We start from the raw sequence: 19,516 nt of genomic DNA, 5'->3' as shown, positions 1-19,516 counted from the left end.
GCAAATTCTGATATCTCAGTGATTACAGAATCTTTTGATCATCCCCTTTGCCAACTTATACGTAAGATAACAGTATGTGCCTCAATGCGTCTTAAATGTATCTCTCTGGGCTGAATTAGGTCAAAAGTTGCGGGAAGCTAGAACATGGCTCAGTGCTCTAGTTAAGAATAAAGACCGTCTTTGCCACAGAAATGGAAGATCTGCTGTTTTTTCTTAAACACAATGTTTACTATTCTGCTTGGATGAAGATGGTTGATGCCAGGTTATGACAGTTAAGGCTCACAACTGAAGATATTCTTGTGCCGGGTAAGGCAGAGACTTACCCCTAACGTTGTCTTATCAATCTTGATTACTCTATGGGCTTGTAGAATTTGCTCGGCCCAGTTTCTTGGTATCTTACCTGCATGGTCCTTACCATCCTACATGAGAAATTTAACTTTTCATTATGCTCAGGCATTTGTCCTAGCTCAAGTGAATGCTAGCCCCTCTTAAGTAGTGAATGGCAAATTCTATCATATTCCATACTCAGATCGCCTTTGTTTTTGTGGTCAGAGTAACATTGACACTTTGTCTCATGAAATATTGGAATGTCCTCTTTTTACTGTTTTCAGGAATTGTTGGATTTTACCTCTTTTAACTTGTGCTCCAATTAATTTTCAGGGGGAGATTCATCCCTATCTGATGCTAGGCAGTAGAAGTGGGCACGGTCTGGAAAATGGACCAAAATTTTGCACAGTCTGGCCCCGGTTCGTGGTTCGCGAACACACCTTTTTCATGAATTTCATGACACCTTTTTCATGAATTTTGGTCCATTTGGGCTGGTCTGTTGGTCCATGAGTCCAGACATCCTGGTGCCAATCTATCAATTCTCTAGGCAATGGAGAGGACAACCACAGACCTTTTGCAGCCCTTAAAAATAGGCAACTCTGCCTGCTGAGCTCCCATTCTGTTCTATGGAGCAAGGAGCAAGAATGAATGCCCCAGGTAATGGAGGAGTGGATGTTTTGCATCCAACCCTCAAAACCTTGATAGGCAGCTCTGCCTGAAAGCTAGAGAGATCTCATTCTGCAAGGGAGGGGTGGACATTTTGCAGCCAATCTTAGCCCTCAAAATCTTGATAGGCAACTCTGCCTGCTAATCAGAGAGCTGCCATTCTGCTCTATGGAGCAAGGAGCAAGAATGAATTCCCTAAGCAAAGGAGGTATGGATGTTCTGCAGCCATGGCAACACCAATCTTAGCCCTCAAAGCGTAGATAGGCAGGTCTGCCGGTCAACCAGACAACTCCCATTCTGCTCTATGAAAACAAGAAAAAAGAATTCTCTAGGCAACAGAGGGGTGGATGTTCTGCAGCCATGGCAACGCTAATCTTAACCCTCAAAATCTTGATAGGCAGCTCTGCCTGCCAACCAGAGAGCTCCCATTCTTCTGTATGTGAGCAAGGAGCAAGAATGAATTCCCTAGGCAACGGCTGGGAAGGTGTCCGTGTGGTGAGTGAAGGGGCTCTTCCCCCACCGTTTTATGTTGGATTTTGCCTCATTGCAACTTTTGGTGCTGCTAGCCAATGCAAGTCAATTGGCATTTGCGATTTCAGTATCTACTGAAAGTTTCCTGGGGGCAGCTGCTTTGGGGGTCTGTAACTTGGATGTCCGAAATGCAATCTTGACCAAACTTGGAGGTTGGCTGGAGAGGCTGCTGAAGATTCTCTGTGAGTTTGGGCTTTCTGGGTGTGAAGAGGTGGAGCCAGGGCTGCCAGAATGACGGACCACGAACTGACAAATCAGTCCATGAACAGGGCTGTCCCGTGAAAAGTTTGCGGTCCATGAAAATTGACGGACCATGGGCTAGTGGTCTGTGGTGTTTTCCTGGTCCATGCCCACCCCTACTAGATAGTGATCCAAATATAATCTTGTTGGTTGCTAAATTTCTGTATAACAAATTTTTCTTTATACATTCATTTATTATTCTATTAGTCATTGCTCAAGATCATTTGATCATAGAAGCTCTGAAAAGGAATGAAGGATCTTTGCTTTTGTGTTCCAAGTAATGTAATTTAATGAAATAAAGGTAGGGTCTGATTCTGCTGTTATGGCGATGACCTGAAACTTTTGATCAGATTCAGTTATCCCTCACTGACACTGTTAAAAGTCTAGGGGTTACTCTAGATCCAGGATTACTGCTAGAGAAATTAATTTAGCTGCAGAAAATATCCTTTCCTCTATGTTCATTTAAACCAGTTTGACCCAGCTGAGCTGGCCTCATGGATACTTGCCACAGGAACCTTGAGGATAAATTACTGTTAACACATTCTGTATGGTTCTACCCTTGAAGTTAACACAGAATTTCTTTTAAAAAATTAAAACAAACCTAATACAAAATAGGAGCTAAAATATGACAATAATAGTGGCAGGTCTACAGATAAGCATCTATAAATGGTTTCCAAATATCTAAAAATAAGTCCATACGCAATTGTCGTCTATATGCCATATGTTTAAATATTGATAAAATTGTAAGGTCGTCTATTTATAGAATTATGGAAGGTGGGCATTTGTCTTTCCAGTGCTGTAATATGCATCTTTTAGCCACATGGGAAGGGAATAAGGGGTCTATTTTCATTGATCGTTTGTTAGGATCCAGGAGACAAGCAAATAGTTTAAAAGTACATAAGCATCCTCAAAAATCGAGTATACTAATACAAAATTAATTGGAGCAATGCCATCCCCCAAAGATCAAATAACTGGATAGGCCCAAAGCGTATGTTTAAAAGACACGTCTGGTATATTATAACACCAACTTTACTTAGTCCTTTACTAAAAAGGTACTGTGGTGTCCAATATATCCAGAAGTAATTTTTTGCCTAGTAAGTTGCAGCTTAAGATCCATGGAAGGAATAGATATAGAGTTGAAGGCTATCTCCCATTGCTGGGCTATCTTCATAATGTCAGGCTATGGATGACAGGCTATGGCAGATAGACCCCTGTACCATTACAGCAAGAATCCAGGCTCTTGGTTAAAAGGTTTTATTCAGGAATCAGATCATTTCCACAGATATGTCCATAGAATTACTCAGAAGCAAGGTAAGCAACTAAGCAGTGAAAACAGGTTGACAGGAATGGCAACATGTGGGGAAACCATTCCTCTTAAAGAACACAATTGCTCCTTTCCCCCCTCCCATCAGTAAAACATAACTTTTGGTGCGAACCCGTCCTGAGAACTTCTCACATATTTTAACTATCAAGTCTAGACACTGAGAAAGCAGATTAAAGTTGAAACAGTAATTCGTGGGAGCGAGCAGTGTACAAGGTCAGAAGTACTGAGAGCTCCCAAAGCTGTTAGATAAAACACCTGCAGCTTCAATAAACCTGTGAAAGCAAAACAGTTATGGCATTGGCAATATGACATCAAGGTACAGCATTAAACAATGGTTCAGAATAACAGGTCAGCATCAAATAATGGCATGGATGGGGCACAGACATGACACATATCATATCTGTTAACTGACATCAAATATTTATAAACATTGTAGGTTTTGTTTTCTGCATTGATTCAATGAGTTTCCAAAAATCAGAAACTCTAACTGGTACAGAATGCCACAGCTTGATGATTATTGGGAACTTGGTGAAGTATACATATTACTTCTATTTTGCAGTCATTCCAGTGGTGTGTTTCTGGGTTCAGTTCCGTTCAAGGTACTGATCATCACTGCAAAGCCCTTCTCAGTCTTGGACCCCATATCTGTAGGACTAGCTCTACCAATATGTTCCATTATGACAGCTGAGCTCATCAGAGCAAAACCTTTGGAAGGTACCACTCTGCAAGTTGCCCATACTTGAGTATTCTCTGTTGTGAGTTGCACCCGGTGGAACCTGCTTGATGAGTTAGGAAGAATCCTGTGTTTTTAATTATTCCACAGATGTGCGGAACAGAATTGTTCAGGAGGAACTTTTTATAAAATGAATACTGTCATAGTTAACGTTCGTGAAACGTTAAGGTACTTTTAACTTCTTTTTTCATTCTATACATCATACTGTTGTACTGGTTCTCTCATTGTTCAGGAAGAAAATTTTTACAAACATTAAGTATGGCTCTAATCTCATTGAGATTAGAGCCATACTTAATGTTTGTAAAATTTTAAGTAGCTGTCAATGCTTCATAGATTATATACTCTGTAGTGTTATACTGTTTCTAATTTTGTAACCCAGTTTTGTTTCATTTATTTGGTTATCATAAGTAGGGCTGAAAATTGCAGTGGTTCACAGAATCTGCTTATGAAGCTCTCTGAAAAGTTACAATCAGGCATTTTTTCTCACTGCCCCAGCACGCATGAGAGACTCAGCCAACGGGAAATAGTTTAGTTAATGTTTCTTATGGACAGCTGGTCATCTGCCAACATAAATGGCACTGCAAATGATTACATCTGCAGGTATCATTTGTATGCTCAGAGGAACATTATGTTTTAGATGGTGAGAATCAGGCAATTCAGCAACTCCTATGTAAGCTATCAGCATGCTATGGCATGGGTATCTCAGATCTGGATTTCAAGGAGGCTATTTTCTTTTTTCTTCAAATGTGCTGGGGCCTGGGAGTAATAAACTTAAAATTTTTAATGCATTCTTTACTGTAGTTTAGGTAGAATAAGAATGTCATGTATGTTCATTTGTTCTTCATTGCTTTTATCTATGCAAATGCAATCTGTGTACCTCTAATAATCTCTTATATAACCATTTCACAAATTATTAGCTCACTTTAAAATAAAGTTTTTAACTAAAATACTATTGATTATTGACTGTGGAATACAAGGTTTTCACATCAAATCTGGAGCTTATAAACTTATAAACAAACAAATAGCATTACATTTCTGGGCCCTGTGCATCTGGTCGATGAAATCTGGCATCAAAGCACAGAGGGAAGGAGAAAGAGCAAGGCCAACAAACATGGAGACTTTGTGGAATAAAGTGCTTTAAATAAATCAATAACATTGCACAGATCCACCCAAGAGTTCAGGTGTCCTTGATGTGGCTTCCTTTCTCTCTGCTGTAAAAGAAAACTGACTCTCTCTATTGTTTTAATTTTATCTGATTTGAATGTCACTTTATTCTCTTTTAACACAGATGATAAGGGAAGTGGGTTTTGGTTATGGCTATGTAAAATGTTCATTTGCTGTCAAAATGTTCAGTTTGATCAACTGATCTTACTTTTTAAGATCAGAAGTAATTTATGCAGCTTTTTGGAATTTTTGGCTAATTATCCCCTTTAGCAATAAACACTCAAGGGCTATCTGGGTAATTCTGCTGGGTAATTAGACAGCACCTCCTTTATGTTAATTATTCTATTGTTAGCTTAGCAAGCTTAATGATAAAAATTAAATTAATTAGCTGTAAGCATAAAACTAAAAGCTAGCATGAATTGTAAAAAGAGGAAATTTCTCTGAGATGTGTAATACTGTGAAAGTAGGATCTACGACTAATATGGTGGTGACCCCCCAAACAATTCAGATTTATCTAGTTCCAGAAGACCTCTCCACAAGGCAAGAACATATATATATTTTAAAAAATGTTCATATATCTAGAGTTGTTTTGCTTTTCAGAAACCATGAATTACATTTACAATTCTGTTATGGACTCTTTGAGTAGGATATTTCACAATAGCCCACAGATCAGCAGCTGTAAGCAAATGCCAATAACTTGGAGGGGGGATCTTTTTTTTTCTTGTGATATTAATAACATGTTCTGCCTTAGGAACACAAGTAGCTTTTGACTTATGGCAACTCTATTAATTGACAACCTCCAAAACTCCCTATCAAGAGCCTTGCTTGAAGTTTTCAAATTGAAGGCTGTTGCTTCCCTTATAGGGTCTTCCTCTTTTCCTACCGCCTTCAACTTTTCCTAACATTGTTGTCTTTTCCAGTGAGTCTTGTCTTCTCATAAAGTGATTAAAATATGATAGCCTCAGTTTAGCCATTTTGCTTCTAGGGAGAATCAAGGCTTGATATAGAACTCACTTATTTGACTTTTTGATGGTCCAGGGTATCGCTAAAACTCTTCTCCAACATGACATTTCAAATGAATACATTTTCTTCCTGTCAGCTTTCTTCTTTGTTCAGTCTTCACATCCATAGTGTAATACCATTGTGTGAATTATCTTGATCTTGGTCTCCAGAAACTCTTCCTTGCACTTAAGAATCTTTTCTATTTCCTCCATGACTGCCCTTCTAAGTCTCAGACTCCTTCTGATCTCTTGATTGCAGTCTCCCTTTTGGTTGATGATTGAGCCAAGAAATAGATCATGTTAATTACAGTTCTTCTTTGTGAATCTTAAGATTGGATATTTCCTCAATAGTTATTACTTTTATCTTCTTGATATTCAGTGCAATCCTGCTTTGGCATTTTTTCCTTTAATCTATTTTTTTCTATTATAATTTTTCTTTATTTAAACTATAAACAATAACATAAAAACTATAAACAATGAACATAAAGAATAAAAAACATTCTAAAAAGAAGACACACTAACAATACATAGACAAGTGAGAAAAAAGAAAAAGAAACCCTTAAATTAAACTACAGATTGAGTTCCAATTTTCTCCACCACAAATATAGATCATTTTCAGAATCTCACTTTCTAAGTTAAACATAAAAGCCCTCTTTTTTCTATTATTCATGGTTCTTAATCCATAAATCCAGATGTCATCAAATCCTTATTATCCATATAATGTAAAAAGTCTATAAACGGTTTCCATTCAGTCAAAAATATAACCAATGTCTTTTTCCTAATCAGTGAAGTGAGTTTTGCCATTGACGTAAACTCCAATACGTTTATCCACTATTCCTCCACTGTAGGTAATATTGGAGTTTTCTACTTTTGTGCATAGAGTACTCTTGCCGCCGTAATCAAATATAAAAACAACGTTCCAAAGCTTCTTTCCAACTGGCTGTCCATTATTCCCAACAAAAAAGTCTCTGGTTTCAACTGGATTTTAATCTTCAAAATCTTCTGAATCGATAATTGTGTCTGTAACCAGAAACTCTTTGCTTTCTTACATGTCCACCACATATGAAAAAATGTCCCTTCTTGTTTAGCACATTTCCAACATACATTTGAAGCACCCTTATACATTCTAGCCAATTTTTCAGGAGTCATATGCCAACGATACATCATCTTATAAAAATTTTGTTTGATACTAGAGCTTAATGTAAATTTCAACTCCCTTGTCCACATATTTCCCCATTGCTCCATTAATATGTCATGTCCACAATTTTGTGCCCATTTAATCATACATTCTTTTACTTGCTCTTCTTCCATCTCAAACCTCAACAAAAGTGTATACATTTTAGAAATAACATGTTCATTATTTGTACAGACGGCAATTTCAAATTCAGTTTTAGTTTGCTCAAAATCATAGTGACTCTTGTCTAATTTAAATCTCTCTGAGATTTACATATAGGGAAACCACTGTCAAGTGTGCCCTTCTGCTGCTAAGTCCTCTCTTGACTTAATTTTAACTTGGCCTTGATAAAATTCCAATAAATCATGATAAGTTGACCATTTAGGTGGACTCACCATTTCCCTTCTAAAATGAGCTTCTTCCGATGACAACCAGAGAGGTATTTTCGAGCGCAAACAAGTTTTGTATTTATTCCATACTCTCAAAATGGCATGCCTTACATAATGATCATTAAACTCTGCATTGGCCTTAACTTTGTCATATCTTAGATACCCATGCCACCCAAATTTTAAGTTGTGCCCTTCAAGGTTTTTTAACATTATCCATTCCTTCATCCAAACCGAACAGTTGACTGCAAAATATACTCTCAAATCTGGTAGACCCAAACCTCCTCTTTCCTTTGTATCCTGTAGAACCTTAAATTTAACCCTTGGTTTTTTGCCTTGCCATATAAATCTCGGTATGTCCTTCTGCCATTGCTTAAATGGTGCCTCAGTTGTCAATGCTGGAATTGTCTGAAATAAGAATAACATTCTAGGTAAACATTCATTTTAACTGTAGCTGTTCTTCCCAACAATGATAATTGAATCTTATCCCATCTTAACATATCCATTTTAATTTCATTCCAAGTCTTAATATAATTATTTTGGAATAACATACAATTCATATTTGACAGAGTAATACCCAAGTATTTTTTCTTTAATCTTCATCTGTAGACATTTCAGGCCTTTACTATCTTCTGTGAGTAGTATGGTGTCATCTGCAGATCTCAAATTGTTAAGTGTTCCTCCAATTTTCATTCAACTTTCATCTAAATCTAACCCAGCTTTCCTTATTATATTATGCATATTGATTTAACAGATAGGGAGATAATATACAACCTTGTCTGACATCTTTGCCTACTGAAGCCTTTCTGCTGCTCCATATATTGTCTTAACAGTAGCCTTTTGTCCAGAGTATAGGTTATGCATCAAAACAATCAGCTGTTGTGGTATATCCATTTCTTTTAAAACATCCACAGCTTTTCATGTGCCACAGTCAAAAGCTTTGCTATTTTGAAACACAAACTAATCATCTTCTGAAATTCTTTGATATATTCCTATAACTATTGCAAATTTGCAATATGATTTCTAGTACCTCTTCCTTTTCTGTTTTCATTGCATTTAGTTGGATTTACTCCACAGCAACCATTCCACTGTACTCAGGAGTGTAGCCTAACCTGAGTGCTTTATTAGTGCAAAAATCCAATCATAAATTCAGCAAGTTTCTTAAGAATCTGGGCTTTAACACTGTCATTTTAATAGGTCTATTAAAACCACTTAGGCTTTAGAATATTTCTTTTGCTATACCAATGACTCTATTACATTCTCTATAAACAGCATTTTTTAGAAAGAAAAATGCTTCTGTAAAGGATTTTAGAGGACAACCAACCATTAGAGCTAATTGGGAGGCTTTTATAATTCCCTCAAGCTAAAGAATAAACTTCAGATGAACCAGTCTGACCTGGCAAAATGTTCTAAGTAAAGATTGCTTGTAATAGTCTTTTAAAAACAGTAAAGAAAGTTTTGCATTAAAATGTGTACGAAACCTTAACTATTGTCACTTAGTACAAACAGGATTGAGGGGAATAGGGGGAAGACAAGCAGTGGGGCTTTGAAAAAGGCAGACACAAGTCTGTTGTTGTCTGATATTCTGGTAAAGCTGTACTCGCGCAGTAGGTTCCAGAAAGCTGCCATCCAAACAGAGGTGATTTTAATCCCACTTCTTCTCATCAGACTTGAGTAATGAAATTGCTTAGGCCTGTTTGTACCGTACCGTTCATGCACAGAAGCTGACTTGAGATCTGAGCTGTGAAGTACCAAAAAGTTACCACATAGATCACAGCTGTCACTTGGAGAATTCTCATGCCATGTCATGCAACCTTAAGTGGCATCAACACTTTCTGTACGATGACTGTGTTTCATATGGTATACAACTCAACTTGTTTCAGAAAAGGTGCATGGAGTAGGTTTCCTGCCTTTGTGCTTTCAAGAGGCCTTTACCCAGTGGTTGTAAGGTATAAACCCTTTTTAACATTATGACCAAAGCAATGGATTTCTCTCTGGGTCAAAAAGGAGAAAATTCTCTTTCCTTGAGTCTTTGCTGCTACCGGCAGTTAAGGAAGTCTTTGAATTCCATGCCCTTAAAAGCTTACAGAATTCTACAGGCCTTTAGTTTTAAAAGCAGCAATTTGATGACTAGCAAGAATTATTCAAAGATGTGGTTTGCATTAAAAGGTGAACCCATGAAAGATTGCCTTTATATAGAAAGTATAATTAATTATGCTCACTTATTGTATCATTCTAAGAAAGACTACTCCAAAAATAGAGTACTTCATAGAAAAATATTCACTGAGAAATCATCTTTGCCCACCAGCAGGTGTTTTAGAGAACAATTCTTTATCTTGTAATTAAATTGGAAGAGGAATGATTGTCTATATATATTTATCAGTTTTCACCCTTTGAATTAGCATTTTGAAATAATTCAATTATTATTTACTTTGGTATTAATAACAGTCATCTATATACCTATCATATGCGTAAGCAAAAAGTATTCATTGAACATTGTTCATAATGCATAACAAAAAAGGAATTTTAACATAAAGCATTATGAATGATTAATCCATGTTTTACATGGAATTTTCCAATTATACTCCTCTAACAACAGTAATACTTTTTGTAAGATTGGCCATTGATTAAAAAATTAAGGTGCACTGGCAGCTGCAGTACTTCTGGCTAGTATTTCTGTGCATTTAAGACCAATAAAAATTACAACCAAAATCATGTATTATGAGACAAGAAAGGCTTATTCAAAAGCTTGGTTCATTTTTGCATGCATACCAACATACATATATATATGGATGTTGATATTGTATTGACCATGGAATATCATATGAAAAAATCTCTTCGATCAATGGGGTGATATAAATATTACAGAATCTGCTCCACTATATGTGAAAAAAGTGCTGCAATTCAGTAGCTGATGTTCAGGTAAGAGATGGTTTTTCTACAAAGAGAAGAAAAGTAATTTACAGTGGTGAATCCCTGTATACACGCAATATGCAGAACCATTTAAAAGCACATCTGGTGTAAAGGAGGATGCATGAAATTTGACAAAATTAAATTTATTTTCAAAATTATGAACTGCAGTTTTCTTCCAACCAGTGGTACTGCAGTGGCATACAACTCAAATAAAACAATATAAATCATAATACAAAGAACCAACTATTGAAAATAGAGCAAAATATGTAGAACATTTTTCATGAAAGATATGCACAAAAACTACATTGGTAAAAAGAGCCAGCACCAATCACCTTCAACCAACACATGCTTTTCTGAAAAGTAAGTTTTAACTAAGCACCGACATAGCAAATAGAGAATAACAATACACTAAGAGGACATTCCAGTCATTTTGAATGAACTGCAGAATGGCAGGTTTCATGATGACGTCATATAATACCATAGTAGTGTAGCTTCTTCCCAAACTGCTTCGTTAACATTTAGGTGAAGAATATTTATGTGACATAGTTCCTTCTAGTGAAAACATTTGCCCTGGACCAACACCCCCCCCCCCAGAATCTGTCCCCTGTTAACTGGATAACCTATGCAGCAGCTGTACCCCAAAATTGACAACTGAAATAACAGGATACCTACTACCCCTATCCTACCACCACCACGCCACTGAGAAAATTCTGAAGCTTTGCTCCAACTTAAGTGGCTCTTCTACTGGAGGAAAGCTCCTTAAGTTGGAGGAGGACACCTTGGAGGACAGTTGGATCCAACCCACCATAAGAATTATCACTATGCAGCAGAATGCCAAATCCAAGGGGTGGGGAAAGGACAACCATGGTAGAAACCAACATTGTACCAAGTTATTTGTTTTTGCAGTGTCATTAGCATGGTTCAAGTGGATAGGAGGGAGATCCTTAGCTATAGTTCCTTATAGATACTTTGTGAGTGATTTGTGAGTCCCACAGGTTTCAAGTGGACATATTCAGGTAGTTCCTCACCCAGGATTGCCATTTCTTAGGTAACTCTCAAGAAATATGATCTGCAAGCCAAACTATCTAGGTACTGAACAGTCACAATAACATAGATTTAATATAGTACTTAGCACCTTCCAGTTGCAAATTGTTTAGATCTTTTTGCCAAAAAAGTTTGGGTACTCCAGAGAAAAACTGATACACTCAAAATAATCAAGAAGAATATTAAAAACTAACTTGCATACTTAAATGGTTTGCTGGGTCAGGGTAATGCTCAAAACTTTTCACAATTTAGATCTTGATTTTGTGCACCTTGTTTCACTGTATTTTAATTAGTTTTAATTTTTAATGCCAGAGATTTTATTTCAAATACCATATTTAAAACAACTTACTCAGGTTCCTGTCACAAACACACCCCTGACAATGGTCACCATGAAACTGTTTGCTTATACCTTTTCAAGCAATTTCTGATACCCAAAGAGGAAACTGTACAATCCCTATTGAAATAGTATTTCGTGTTCACTGCAATGGCATACGTCTTTTTCATGTGAACACTGCTCAGTCACCGCTTGGCTCCTTCTTTCTGCTCTAATTTATTAGCAATAATTTATTGCTCTGAAGAAGGCCAATTTCTTTCACCACCTGTTTGTATTTCTGCTGCATTCAACAGAGTACCTAGACGCCATAAATAAATACAGAACAAGGGGAACTCATCTGAAAGATGAAAAATAGCTTGATCAAGGTTCTGCAAAAATTTCTTTTTCTCTTCTTCATCACAGACTGAACAAGCAGCATTTTCTTGTTCCGTCCCCCTTTCAAGAAGCTGTTCCAAAACTTGACACAGAAAGAAAATATTTTCATACTGAATAGCATACTTTGCTTGAACCTAAGAAGAAAAAACATAGATAAGAGAACATAATCAGTATAAATAGTACATTAAGCCTTAAACTACTCAGAGGGCTGGGAAGAAATTTCACCAGCTCAGATATGCACATACCTATATACTTCTCTCATTTCTCATTACTCACAGCTGAGAGCCAAGATGAGATCCCATGATCTTCTCCCATCATTTAACTTTTTTTTTCAATAGCCATTGATGGAGCAGGGGAATGGACTGGGACATTAATGTTGGAGCTTTCTCAGTTTCCTTGACAAAAATATTTTTCCCTTGCTATAATTTGCTCCTATAAGAAAACCATTGTTTTCTTCCAAGGGCATACATTAACTGAGTGGGGCACTTCACACTGGGAAAATGGCAAAGAAAAACAGGGTCTCACTTACCTGTAACTGTTACTAATTGAAGCCTTCTGTTCAGGCACAGATGGGACTGTGCTTGTGCAGGCCAGCTGCTTGGAGGATTGTATAACTTTAAATATATGAAATGTGGCACCCCTCCATCCGGAGCACACACACGGCACACCTTCCCTCAGTTCTCCCATGCTGCCCATTACCTATGTCTTACAGAGAGAGCTCAGAGTAAGGCAAGAGGAAGGGTATGTTCCTGTACAGAAGGTTTCAATGAACCACAGTTACAGGTAAGTGCAACCCTGTTTTCATTTCCAGTCTTCTGTGCAGTCTCACATGAGAGTTTAGCAGAATACTCACTGTAGGAGGTGGGGTGATGCTCTCACTGGAAGATAGTAGTTTGTCCTACCACAGCATCTTTCTTGATGTTAACATCCACCAAGGTGTCTACTAATGATCAGGTTACAGCTTTGCAGATGTCCTGCAAAGGTACTCCTCTAAGGACTCTGCAGAGGAAGCTGAGATCTAGTGGATGTCCAAAGGGCAAGGTACCCGTGCTATCTGATAACAGAGTTTAATAGTTTTCACCACTAATCTTGAAATGGTTTGGGCTGAAGCTTCCTTATCGTTCTTGGGCCCAGAGTAGCACAGAAAAAGTTGAATGTCTTTGTGAAAGGAGTTCATATGATCTAGATAAAATAGTCCTTCTGACATCCACTGAGTAAAGAGCTTTCTCTATTTCTGAATCAGTGTGTGGAAACAAAACCGGAAGTACAATATCCTGTGATGTATGGAATTTGGACACTATTTTAGGGAGAAATTGCAAACTTGTTCTGAGAACCACATGCTCAGCATGTTTTTAAAGGGCAGGGGTCCATCCTTAAAGCAGCCTTTTCACTAACAAGTCTTATAGATGTGATTGCTGCTAAGAACACCATTTTCATCAATAGAAGAAGCAACAAACAAGTAGCCACTGGTTCAAATGGTTTAGATATCATCTTGACTGAAGCTATGGAAAGGGGCCACTGTGGAATAACAGGGGTGACTAGCAGGAACGTATTAATCAGTGCTTGAGGAAAAGTTTAGACATGTAATAAGAGAATAACATTTTATCATAAATAGTGGAAGGCAGCACTTGCAGCCATATGTACCCTGATGGAGGAGACTGACAGTCCAGACGAGTCTTGCAGGCTAAGTAGATAATCATAACAGAAATCGGGCACGTAGAAGGGGATACCCTATGTGAATCTGCCCAAACCCTAAAATGTCCCCATGTTCATGCATATGACTATCTGGTAGAGGATTTCTGGGCATTTAACAGTACCTCTACCACCCTGTCAGAGGAGGTCATCTCTTTGACAACAGAAGCCAGGGTGTAAGCTGTAGTCTGAGTACAACACGACGTGCATGACTGCAATGTAACAGATCTGGAGTCTGAGGACAGTGAGTGTACTGAGTCTTGGCTAGTGTTAACAGCAGAGGGTGGTCACTAAGATACACCTGGTATCCTCTGCTTTTATTTTGCTCAGCGTCCTAGTGATCAGAGTTAGTAGTGATTGTGATGTCAAATTATGACGTACCAAAAGGTACCCCTGCAAATAAATGGTCATTTTCAGACTGCTGCCTTAAAGATTTAAGCACAGCCTGAAGGATGGAGTATTTTCTAGCTTGTGAGTGAACTAGAGGGTTATGCACCCCAATGAATCAGAGTGATAGTCTTCTTATATGGAGCCTTGCTAAGGGAACCACAGTAGGGGTAAATGGAACCCCCTGCCGTTCTAAGGTGAGTACTGCCATGCATTTTGTGAACACCCATGGGGCCGAACAGTAGGACTTTATGTTGGTACACCTCACACTTGCACTTACCTGTAACTGTTGTTCAATGAGTTTGGCTTGCATCTCTTCTGCAATTAATGAGGATGGAAGGGAATAAGTAGAAATGCTTAATTGTCCTCCTTTGTTTTATACAGGTCCTCTGGCTTCCTTGAGGTGGTTGGTAGTAAGGCCAGCTTCTCACAGAGTGAGTTTAGGACTTGCACGAAGCCCTCAGTCTTGGGGAAAGCCACTGTCATTGGAGGTCACCGAGTAGAGATGTTGTAATATTTTTTCCTTGGCTTTGGGCTCTGAAGAGGATGCATCAATATCCAAGGACATAGTCATCCTCATCATTTGTTTGGTGTAGAGTTTAAAATTCTCAGTCAATGAAATCTATTTATTGTTTCCAAAATTCTGATCAGGGAGCGGTTCTGATGGCATGCTTGCACTGCAGTCAGATTTGGCCATCTCAACCTCTGAATCCAATGGCTGGAAAGAGAAAGACTGTTGTGACCCAAGGCTTAGCCCCACATTGGTCGGACTTCCTCAGTTGGGGAGGACGAAGGTCTGTGAGGGATTGGACAACAGACATCACCCCCAGTCAGGTGTATAAGGAGGAGGATATAGTATGGGTACTAAGAAAAGCAAGAGTGACCCTTGCCTGGTAGAGTGCCTTTGACTTCAATGACTGGATTACATATGGCACAGGATTGGATCTGGCCTGTCCTCCAAGGAGGAGGAAGAGAGCGATTAGATAGATGGCATCTAAGGCACGTCTTCTACGTCCAGGTCATCACTCAGGATATTCAGATCCACAGTCATAGGTTGTGTGTCCATAGTCTTATGCTTTCTCAGATGCTTGGTCTTAGCTCTGGCCTTCTAGGTAGGTGGCTTCGAAGTGCTCCATAACAAACCCCTGTCATTGGACAAGCATCCTGGATGTGGATCCAATCATGATCCAACATGCTAGAGTAGGTGAAGGGCTCAAGATACCGTTTCCGATGGATCCCTGTATTTGAAACAGACATGGCTCTGACCCAGCACTGATGGGTCTGGGCTTAACTACAACAGGCCTGCAGATGTCAGACCTGTTCAAATCCAAGCACTGTGCTGGGGCATATGACTTTGCTGCTGGGCTGGTGGTGCTTTTTAACACCTGTTCCCAGAGCATCCCTTTCAAGTTAGAAGCTCTGTCTCCTCAGAGTGTACGCTTGGCAGTATTTACAGGTCTCTGTGTTGTGTCGTTTGTCTAGGCACAGAAGATATAACGAACGGCCAAGCTATGCTAGTATTTCTGTTAAAGTCTACTTCATATGATGCTAAAAACGACCCCATTCTTTCTGAGAAAACTGTTGTTTTTTCCCCTCCAAAATTAACGCCTGCATTTGTTGCCAAGAAATAGGGAAACAAAACATATGGCATCTTCACTTTCCAATTTCTGAAATAACTTAATAGTACATATGGAAGGATCTGTCAGTAACCATCATTACCATTTATATCAGAAAACAGAATTTTTCTGAGTTTTATATTTTCTGGTTATGCAGTTGTCATAAGAAAAAAAGAGCAAAGAAAGTCTTATGACATGTTAATGACTAACAAACTGTGGCATGAGATTTTGTAGGACAACACATTCTTTATCAGATGAATGAACTGGGCAATGAGGGTGATGTGTGTGTAATTCATATATGTTTAGGCTTGACAATGCACATACAGCAGAGCAAGAGGGCAGTGTGTATACACAGAAATGCAAGAATGGGTTGTATCACTTCAGAGTGCAGATGCGGGAAATCCCCTTTTAGAAATTTCCTTCAAGCACATGCAAATAGGAAACTAGTACAACAGAAACAGGACTATGTGGACCCCCCCACACACACACACACCCTGATGTGTTACTTTATGGCTTGTAGCAAGTTTTATGTAAAGAAACATTTTAAAATGTTATCATTGCTATAGTGGTACATTGTGCTCTAACACTTCACACTGCTATTTCTGTAAATACACATTTGTAGGAGGTGGGGTGATGCTCTCACTGGAAGATAATGGTTTGTCCTATCACAGCATCTTTCTTGGTGTTAACATCCACCAAGGTGTCTACTAATGATCAGGTTGCAGCTTTGCTAATGTCCTGCAAAGGTACTCCTCTAAAGACTCTGCAGAACTCTGTACATGTGCCTTTGATCTTCTATTATATGTATAATATAGCAAACAGTGCTCTTGCATTATATTCTCTTATATGTCTGCTCATATTGTAGAATATATACATTCTGACTGAATCATTATCAGAAAAAAATCAGTAATAAAAAGAAGACTCGGAAAACAAAGTTAAGCTGAATTTTACACAGACACAGGGTTGTCTCTTCCTCCGATATAAGTATATTCAGTTGTCCACATGTACCTTCTCTGATTTCTTTATCAAGGTAATGGGCAGTGTTAACCCAACTGTTAAGGTACAGTGCTAAACAGTTATGCTGGAAAGCCTTTTGGTCCAGCTCACATGTTTGCTCATCGCAAATAGAGAGTCCACGGCCGGTTCCCCCCTCTCCTTTGGCACAGTTGATACTTCAGACCACAATGAAGTTTCTGCTTATGAGAACAATTTACTATACGGGACATCGCTAAAATATCAGGTCAAAGAATTTGTCTTTATCTTGACTATGTGGTTATCTCAAAGCAACCAGAGTGTATGACTCTCTGAGATGATAAACACTATGGATAGGTTTAATTCATAAATCTGATACCATATTTGTGCAGTAAAGGAGACTTTTCAGGGCTGAAAGGAGTTTATCTAGTTTAATTTATATATATTTTTACATCACCAATTTTATTTTGTAAAATTTCTTCACTCCAGAGAACTGCTTTTGTGGATTCAGCCCCCGCCCCAATGTCAAGCCACAAAGTAGAAATCTTAGCAAACAAACTGACTGAATGTGATGTTTGCTCACTAATGATCAACATTTTGTTGGTACATTCGATGTCATAGAAGTACTCAGAAATATGTAGTGTATGGGTCAAATTGATTGATCATTGCCGGCAGATAATTGTATAATGGAGAAATTATATAATTAAAATATAATGAACATAAGATAGGTAGAAGGAAGTAAAGAGTAACATATAGAGTATAGGTTAAATTGATTGACTTATGTTGAATGTATATTAAGTTTATAGAAGTACTTAAAGTCATGTAGAATGTGAGACAAATTGTTTGTCCCATATTGATGAGACTAGAATGTGTAAGATAGAGTATAGAATACAAAAAAATAGATAAATGATTATTATTATTAAAGGGTATATGCCAGGAATGTAATGTCTAGTTGATAAGTTAAGTGGGAAAGGGAACAGAGATAGCATGGTATTATAATAGATAAGCTTAGAAGAGAGTGAAAGTATATGTTTATTAGAATAAAATAAGTATGAAATGAGTAGGGGGAAAATGGATAAGGGGTTGGAAAACTGTTGGAAGTCAACAAAAGGGGGGGAAAGGGAGGGGGTTAGAACTGGAATATTTAAAGGAAATGGATTGTAATGAGCATAATACTGATTGATTTCTAATCCAATAAAAAATTTTCAAAAAAAAAAACATTTTGTTGGTACATTCTGAATAGCTTGATCTGTTATCTCATAAAAAGATTGACTTAGATTCTCTGCAGGATATAAAGACAAGATTAAATAATGGAAAGCATCTAGTAAACGTTTCACACAGATTTCTAGTCACACTTGAAACTTACAACAACACATATTGTAAAATAGTATCAGCTAAGGCAGCCAAGATAACTTTGGTATATTGGTATAAACTCTAAGGAATAAACAACGCCAATACATTCTCAGTGGCTGTCTTCCAAGTGTTTTACCCTGTGTTGGCTACCACATGAAGGTTGCTTTAAATTTTTCCACTTAGCAGCTGTCACATAGCAAGCTCTTCTTATGCAAAGGCTTTTTATGCATATTGGGTCAACAGGCCTTTTATAGCCAATTGTGGTGGTGTAAGGTACGCTGCCATGGTGAACTGCATGATACTGTTTGGTGACACCACCAAGGTTGTGATTCCAGATTTTGGAAGTCCTAAGCAAGATGATCTTTAGTGCCCCCCCCCCCCCCCCAAATCAAGTGCACACTCACATGCTTTCTACTGGAAGAGGGAGAAGAGTTCAACTCCTCTGAAATCTTTTTATGCTTCAAAGAGAAGGGTGGACAAGTCATACTCTACAGCTCCCACCCTCCAAGCAGGAACTGGGAGGCTGCTCCAGAGCCCCTGCAACATCAAGACCCTTTCTGGGACTGTCTCCCATTTCCTGTGGTAGAAATGACAAGGAAAACTGAATTGCTACTCTTTCCCACTTTTCAGTCCTGGCAGTCCCCTTTAAAGGAGCGTGAAAAACTCACTCTGTTTCACCTTCTTCCTCTTGACACCACCATATAAGTGAGCATGCAATGGCTTCTCCTAGGTGGCACTGTCCTTTATTCATCCATCCATCCAGGAAGGCAAGCAAGCAATAGTCATGACCCTGCATTTCCCCCTCTAGGTAGCACCAATGGGAGTGATAGCAGGATTAGCCTCATGTTGGGTCACATTTCCCCCCTGCTGTCTGGTATAGGGGAGAGTAAAAGGAAACAATGGCACAATATTAAAGGAGAAAGAAGGGACCAATCCTGCTACCGCTGTAACTGTCCAGAAAGAAAGGGCAGTTAATAATGTAGCGTGCTGTAGAGTAGCAGCTCAGGGACTGGTGATGGACTACCTAGGGCTCCAGTCCCGGCAGCCTTAATGAGCGTACTAGGTCTGCTGTGTTAAAAGTAAATGTGTGGGGAAATGCGGGAGAGGGAAAAGAGAAAATCATTGTGGTTATATCAGACATTGCCAAAGCAGTGCTGTACCACTTTCATGAAGACTAATCTGCTAAGTTCCTTTAAGGAGCCCAATTAAGCAGATACAAATATTGAAAAAACAATTGAGAACAACCATTATGTAGATGGTTGTATTATTGTTCAGGTAAAAGAT

General features: G+C 38.4%; 1 protein-coding gene across 1 annotated transcript in view; it reads right to left on the bottom strand.

Moving 5' to 3' along the window:
* Window positions 1–12,067: 12,067 nt before the first annotated feature.
* The window catches only part of MEI4 (meiotic double-stranded break formation protein 4), an 82,130-nt gene continuing 74,681 nt past the window's right edge, over window positions 12,068–19,516 (bottom strand). Inside the window, exon 5 of the mRNA XM_054971374.1 lies at window positions 12,068–12,346. Within this exon, the coding sequence (XP_054827349.1) occupies window positions 12,068–12,346 (279 nt within the window). The remainder of the gene's footprint in view (window positions 12,347–19,516) is intronic.

The sequence above is a fragment of the Eublepharis macularius genome, chromosome 1, assembly GCF_028583425.1.
Source record: "Eublepharis macularius isolate TG4126 chromosome 1, MPM_Emac_v1.0, whole genome shotgun sequence".
NCBI lineage: Eukaryota > Metazoa > Chordata > Lepidosauria > Squamata > Eublepharidae > Eublepharis > Eublepharis macularius.
This window is presented reverse-complemented; position numbering and strand designations above follow the sequence as displayed.